At 46.4% G+C, this 7500-nt stretch overlaps 1 protein-coding gene across 4 annotated transcripts in view; it reads right to left on the bottom strand.

Moving 5' to 3' along the window:
* Positions 1–565: 565 nt before the first annotated feature.
* Positions 566–7500, bottom strand: part of spred2a (sprouty related EVH1 domain containing 2a) — a 50904-nt gene continuing 43969 nt past the window's right edge. For 3 of the 4 annotated variants that reach the window (XM_035999975.1, XM_035999974.1, XM_031312159.2), the window contains 2 exons: positions 2206–2361; positions 572–1324 (listed from right to left, as the gene is read on the bottom strand). In XM_035999975.1, the coding sequence (XP_035855868.1) occupies positions 647–1324; positions 2206–2361 (834 nt within the window). In that variant the 3' untranslated portion in view covers positions 572–646. Of the gene's footprint in view, positions 1325–2205; positions 2362–7500 lie in introns of all 4 variants that reach the window. The other variant, XM_031312160.2, reaches the window with a different exon arrangement.

Below are 7500 nucleotides of genomic sequence, written 5' to 3'. Positions count from 1 at the left end.
AACATGGACACAGGCTAATTATTGCTAACTAATATGCTAGTTAACATAAGTAATTCAACTTAAACAGCTAATGGAAGTCCAAAAATAAAGAATGGACAAATAAAGTCTTTAAACGCTTCAGATGTAAAGTTATTCTCTGTCAAAGTGACGTCAAAATGAATGGCAGTCAATGGAATGCTAACGGGGGGTGATGGCTTGGTAGCATCAAAATGGCGCCATAGGAGATTCGAGCTCTGAAGCGAAGCTTACCCCCTTGGATAGGCCCGACCAAGCGCATTTACTTATAGCGCTAAAGGGGACTTTTAGCGTCAATAAGAACGACAAAGGCACCTGACCAAGCGTCCATATTTTACGAGATGAGTGTGAGAACGTCTTGTAACAACATGTCCACAGATAGAAGATGGACAGGACTGTGTGTACGACTGATTTAGTGAGAAACAAATAAGACAGAAGTGCTAATAAACTAATGAACGTTATTGCAGCTTTCACTACTGTTGATGCACAGAGCAGCCATGTAGGATTTTGAGCTCGGGGTATTGCGAGGTTGTCCGACTTCCCAAGTTCCCAACGTTTGAGTTCAGGCAGCTTGTTTCACGACTTTGACCTCGTAAATTCTGACTTCTGAGAACAAATGAAATGCACCACATCAGCCCACTGCTTTGTGTTTCCCGCCACAGCAGCGGCAGGCCACGCCGCAGCGGTAGCACGCCCTGAGCGGGGCGTAGCAGCACATGCACGGCGCCAGCATCGACAGAGCCACCAGCGCCGTCCAGCGTAGGCAGAAGCGCTCGTCGCTGGCGTCGCAGGAGCACGGGTCCGAGTAATCGCCCTCTGGGTCCGACATGCAGTGATACAGCAGGCTGTCGGCGCACCACATGAAGCTGACCCTCCTGATGCAGGTCTGGACGGGGTCGGGGGCTTCCTGGCAGCGGCCACGGCCGTTGTCCTCGTGGTTGAACATGTCCCGACAGTAAATGCAGCGGGAACGCTCGCCGTCCTCCTTCCGCCTCTTGCCTTTGGGCTGCAGGGCGCGTGGCTGTACTGTCACCACCGCTCTGCGGCCGCTACTGCCTGCCAGCTGCCCGTCGTAGCCGGGTTTGCCGTCGTAGCCTCGCTGCCCGTCGCAGCTCAGCGGGTACGGGTAGGTGTAGTCGTGTTTGGGCGGCTCGCACTTGGCGAAGTGTATGTAGGCGTTGTGGTTGTCGGGCTGGGCGAGTTTGTCCCGTGTGGAGTTGGCGTGCCGGTAGTCCTCGTAGCCGGTGAGCCAGGATCGCTCGCGGGGGTTGATGCGTACGATCTCCTCCTCCTCCACCTGGAAGCTGACCTGAGACACAGAGGAGATAAAACTGATTAAAGACTTTATTCCTGGCGCCCGGTTAGCTCACCTGGTAGAGCAGGCGCCTATATATAGAGGTTTACTCCTCGATGCAACGGACGCGGGTTCGACTCCCTCTCTCTCCCTCCCCCTGTCATGTCTTCAGATGTCCTATATAAATAAAGGCCTAAAATGGCCAAAAAATTATCTTAAAAAAAAAAAAAATAAACTCTGTTCTCTTCGGGAACCAACAAAGTTCGAGCTTGCGAGCTACACGCTGAAAATGTCAAGTTTTGAAGAATATTTGGATCCTGCAACAAGGCCGGTCTGTTTGGTTCTTTCGGGGAATGATTGTCAAGATTTACAAAGAATATATTTAGGGCATTTCCTCTCTAACTGGGACCTTTTGGGACCGATTGGTGGGATTGCTGTGGACAAACTACATATATTGATTTACATATAATAATTATTATCTCTCCATTGACTCTCGTTCATATTTTTTTGAAAGATAGGTCCCATTGGCCGGGAGTAGAAGGGTGTGACTTCGGCTCTATATGAGGTTTAACCATGTATCAGCTAATTTAAATATCTCACGTTAGTGTTGTATTAACAGTTAACTTCATTTAATATTGTATGTGGCGTTCCACCACAACAAGTTCCTTCCTGAGACTATTCTGCAGAGCCGCCGTCGCTGCGTCCGGAGCTTAGCCGCCCAAGACGATTGTGAATGGTTTAAAGAAATGCAAACAACCTAGAGCGTTTTTTCTCCTCTCCCAGAATGCATCTGTGGTGTAGCCGGACCTTACTCCACAGCGCTATGGAGGTAAGAGCTGGCAATGTGTGTAGGATAGGATTATTTTAGTCCCAGCTGCAGCTCTGACTCTACTTACACGGTCCGGGAAGTGGTGATCCGAGGGCCGGTGCTGCTCGTAGAAATGTCCCAGGATGCAATGGTTTCGTCTGGCCTCGCAGAAGTTGTGCGGGGCCAGCGTGCGCGTCGCTGGCTCTCTCTTCTGGGACGAGCTGGACGAGCTGTCGGTGGCCGTCTGGAGGGAAGAGAGGAGAAGGTGTGAACACAAACTGCAGGACGGTTCGTTCTGGGGTGAATATGAAGGCTACGGTAGTGAACAGGGAGAGACACATAATGTTTTGATCATGTTTGAATTGAGCCATGAATTACACATATGGGGCCCTATCTTAACGATCTGAGCACACGGCGTGAAGCGCCTGGTGCAGGTGCGTTTAGGGCGTGTCCAAATCCACTTTTGCTAGTTTGAAGGTGGAAAAAAAGGGTCCGTGTGCCGGGCGCATGGTTCTAAAGGGTTGGACTTAGTGTCTTCATTAATCAGAGGTGTGTTTTGGGCGTAACATGCAATCAACCAATCAGAGATCATCTCCCATTCCCTTTAAAAGCCAGTCGCATTTGGACCTTGGAGCATTGCTGTTATGATGGAGGATTTGCACCGTAATATTTGTATTTGTAATCTTCTGCATGTGTGTGTGCTGCTGTGCGTCCCTGTGTGTGTAACAAGCATAGTGTGCGCGCTGTGCACGAGCCTAGGAGCATTTTACTAATGCTCTGTTAAAATAACAATGAAATGCTGCGTTATTGACTTTAGACCAGGTTTTTGTTGGTCAATGGTTCGATCACTTCCCGCAGTCTCAAGATAGCAATACACCCAGAATGCACCTGAACACACCTCCCTGTAAGACCAGCACGCCCATGGGCGGACAGATGGGTACACACTTGTGCCGAGATAGAGAGAGAGAGAGAGAGAGAGAGAGAGAGAGAGAGGGAGAGAGAGAGAGGGGGGATAGAGAGAGAGAGAGACAGAGAGAGAGAGAGAGACAGAGAGAGAGACAGAGAGAGAGAGAGAGAGAGAGGGAGAGAGAAAGAGAGACAGAGAGAGAGAGACGGAGAGAGAAAGACAGACAGAGAGAGAGAGAGAGAAAGAGAGACAGAGAGAGAGACGGAGAGAGAAAGAGAGAGACAGAGAGAGAGATAGAGACAGAGAGAGAGAGACGGAGAGAGAAAGAGAGAGAGAGAGAGAGAAAGAGAGAGACAGAGAGAGAGAGAGAGAGAGAGAGAGAGAGAGACAGAGACAGAGAGAGAAAGAGAGAGACACAGAGAGAGAGAGATAGAGACAGAGAGAGAGAGACAGAGAGTGAGATCAAGTTCCTGCTCTATGCAGATGACCTGGTTCTGTTGTGCCCTACAGAACCAGGTCAAAAAAGATCCAGATCTCAAGGAAACACATACAGCTTCACGTCAGGAACACATAAATTAGACAAATGTACACATTACAATTATTTAGGACTGAAAATATGTTCCACTGGAAGTTTTAACCCAGCGATAATGGAGCTGAGAGAGAAAGCACGCAGGGCATTTTACGCAATAAAAAGTCAAATCTACATTAAAATCCCAATCAGAATCTGGCTCAAATTATTATAATCTGTAACAGAACCAATCCTCCTCTATGGTAGTGAGGTGTGGGGTCCTATTTCCTACCAGAATCCGGCCCATTTGGACAAAAACCCAGTTGAAATCCTGCATCTAGAGTTCTGTAAAAGCATCCTACAGGTGCACAGAAAAACCACCAACAACGCCTGCAGAGCTGAATTAGGCCAATTCCCATCATTCATCAAAATTCAAAAACGTGCAATCAAACATTGGCTACATCTAAAAAACAGTGACCCCCACTCCTATCAGCAGAAAGCCCGGCAATACCAAGAGCTGAGCAAAGAGAAGAGTCCCCTCACTCAGCAGGTCCTGACGCTCAGTTCACTTCCTGACCCTGTTTCTGCCTCAGGACCAGTCTGGGAACCAACCAATCAGAGTTAACCAAATTATAACACAACAGAAACTAAACTGTATCACCAACTGGAACACACAAACAAAAGCACAAAGCAAAATGCAGAGCTATCTGTCCCTAAAGAGAGAGTACAGTGTAGCAGACTACCTGACCACAGTTACTGATATCAAACTAAGAACTACATTGACCAAGTACAGACTCAGTGAGCACAGCCTGGCCATCGAGACAGGCCGCTACANGAGAGAGATAGAGACAGAGAGAGAGAGACGGAGAGAGAAAGAGAGAGAGAGAGAGAGAAAGAGAGAGACAGAGAGAGAGAGAGAGAGAGAGAGAGAGAGAGACAGAGACAGAGAGAGAAAGAGAGAGACACAGAGAGAGAGAGATAGAGACAGAGAGAGAGAGACAGAGAGTGAGATCAAGTTCCTGCTCTATGCAGATGACCTGGTTCTGTTGTGCCCTACAGAACCAGGTCAAAAAAGATCCAGATCTCAAGGAAACACATACAGCTTCACGTCAGGAACACATAAATTAGACAAATGTACACATTACAATTATTTAGGACTGAAAATATGTTCCACTGGAAGTTTTAACCCAGCGATAATGGAGCTGAGAGAGAAAGCACGCAGGGCATTTTACGCAATAAAAAGTCAAATCTACATTAAAATCCCAATCAGAATCTGGCTCAAATTATTATAATCTGTAACAGAACCAATCCTCCTCTATGGTAGTGAGGTGTGGGGTCCTATTTCCTACCAGAATCCGGCCCATTTGGACAAAAACCCAGTTGAAATCCTGCATCTAGAGTTCTGTAAAAGCATCCTACAGGTGCACAGAAAAACCACCAACAACGCCTGCAGAGCTGAATTAGGCCAATTCCCATTATTCATCAAAATTCAAAAACGTGCAATCAAACATTGGCTACATCTAAAAAACAGTGACCCCCACTCCTATCAGCAGAAAGCCCGGCAATACCAAGAGCTGAGCAAAGAGAAGAGTCCCCTCACTCAGCAGGTCCTGACGCTCAGTTCACTTCCTGACCCTGTTCTGCCTCAGGACCAGTCTGGGAACCAACCAATCAGAGTTAACCAAATTATAACACAACAGAAACTAAACTGTATCACCAACTGGAACACACAAACAAAAGCACAAAGCAAAATGCAGAGCTATCTGTCCCTAAAGAGAGAGGACAGTGTAGCAGACTACCTGACCACAGTTACTGATATCAAACTAAGAACTACATTGACCAAGTACAGACTCAGTGAGCACAGCCTGGCCATCGAGACAGGCCGCTACAAACAATCATGGCTCCCCAAAGAGGAGCGCCTTCTGCCTACTATGGAGCTAAAAGAGTCTCAATAAAGATAAATGCACACACTACATTCACATATGCACACACAGGATTCATAAATACACACACAGGATACACAAATGCACACAAAATTCACAAATACACACAAAATTTAAAAGCACAGAAGATTCACAAATGCACACAAGATTCAGAAATGCACAGGCCAAGATTCAGAAATGTTTTTCTGATGTACACACAAATATATCTTGATTTACAAACTGCTTGCGGTCTGTGAACTTCACTGCATTTGTGTGTGAATTTTGAGACTGCCCTGACTTGGCTCGACACACAAATGCCTTTTTTTAAACAGGGAATATTCTGCAACCAATCAGATATCTCCCTTGTTTTAGCCAATCACATGAACGCACCCCACGTGGGGGATTGTTTACTTATAAGCCAATCACATGAACGCGTTCACACAGCGCTATATGAATGTGGGTGGAGTCATCCATTCTCGTAGTAATTCACGTAATGTTTTGCTCAACTTTAGGAGCTCCACACAGTCTGACGAGAAAGTGGCAAACTCCAAACCCAGTGAAAGTCACCGTCTCTCGGTTATTGGACGACCGGGGCTCCGCGGAGCTCCGGAGCTAGCTGGCTGCCAGCTGCTGGCATAACTTTCGTATATTTACAGTTTGAATTTCGTCATGTCACTTATAGAACATCTACCCCAAGGTCTTATAAAGCTAACGATGGTGTCCGATTTCAATTTAATGCATTTTTGTGAACATTAGGGGTCTCCTTAGGAGGAGCTGCTAGCTAGGCTGGCTGTGTGTCCCATTTAATCCTATGGGAAAGATCGTTGCTACACTTTTGGCATAATTTTCGTATATTTACAGTTTGAATTTCGTCATGCCACTTATAGAACATCTACCCCAAGGTCTTATAAAGCTAACTATGGTGTCCGATTTCAATTTAATGCTTTTTTGTGAACATTAGGGGTTTTGTTTCAGAGGTCTAAGAGGAGGCTAGCTAGCTCTCATTGATAGAGCTCCATCCAGCCGCAGCTCTATCAATGAGACTCGCGGACAAGATGCGTTTATTTCCATGATCGTTTGTTTAAATAACTCAACACACACATCCATTATGAGATTAACTGGAACCTGTGGTAAGAGATGACCGCGCTCTCACTCACACACAGCGGCCATTTAGCAGGAAGAGGGGAGCTGCAGGCCCTGGAGCTCTGTCAGGGCAGCGGCGTTTGCTAGTCCATTAACCCAAAAAACGGTGACTTTGCGTTATATGGACCTGTGTCTGCAATAAAGCTTTATTATTTGCGCGGGTATGGAGTGCCGTGGGCTGCCAGCCGTGACGGAGCTCCATCTACCTCCCAGCAGGACGGGCGGCGAGGCAGCAACACAGGCAGCACCGGCCGCTGAACTCCCGACACGAAGTCGGACAAAATTTGCAATTAGCCATCAATTTTCGTAAAACGGTCCATATTTGACCTCTACATAGTTGATTTCTCGCCTAAAATGTTGTCAGAAGTTAATTTAATGATGAATAAGATGGTGAAAATTGTTAAAAATGTCCCATTGTTGGTTGTTGCTCCGTCTGCAAGTTCCGAGTTGGCAGTGGGCGTGACACACACACACACACACACACACACACACACACACACACACACACACACACACACACACACACACACACACACACACACACACACACTACTGTAATATTCTTGTTTTCATGTTGTTTCTGATACCCATAAGTTTTGTGTTATGTTGAGATGATTGTTGCTTTTATACGAATGTAATGCTCTATAGTCTCATCCTACTGGACTACTGGATGTTAATGTGTGACATGTTTCCCTGTTTATGTGCTTTAGCAATTCTGTATGTCAATATGGACATGCTAATAAAGTGTCTTTGAATTTGAATTGAATTGAGAGAGAGAGAAAGAGAGAGAGAGAGACAGAGAGAGAGAGAGAGAGAGACAGAGAGAGAGAGAGAGACAGAGAGAGAGAGAGAGAGAGAGAGAAAGAGAGAGAGACAGAGAGAAAGAGAGAGAGAGAGAGACAG

The sequence above is a fragment of the Sander lucioperca genome, chromosome 4 (genome assembly GCF_008315115.2).
Source record: "Sander lucioperca isolate FBNREF2018 chromosome 4, SLUC_FBN_1.2, whole genome shotgun sequence".
In the NCBI taxonomy this organism is placed as follows: Eukaryota; Metazoa; Chordata; class Actinopteri; order Perciformes; family Percidae; genus Sander; species Sander lucioperca.
Note: the sequence above shows the minus strand (reverse complement) of the source record. Positions and strands in the feature narration are given on the sequence as shown.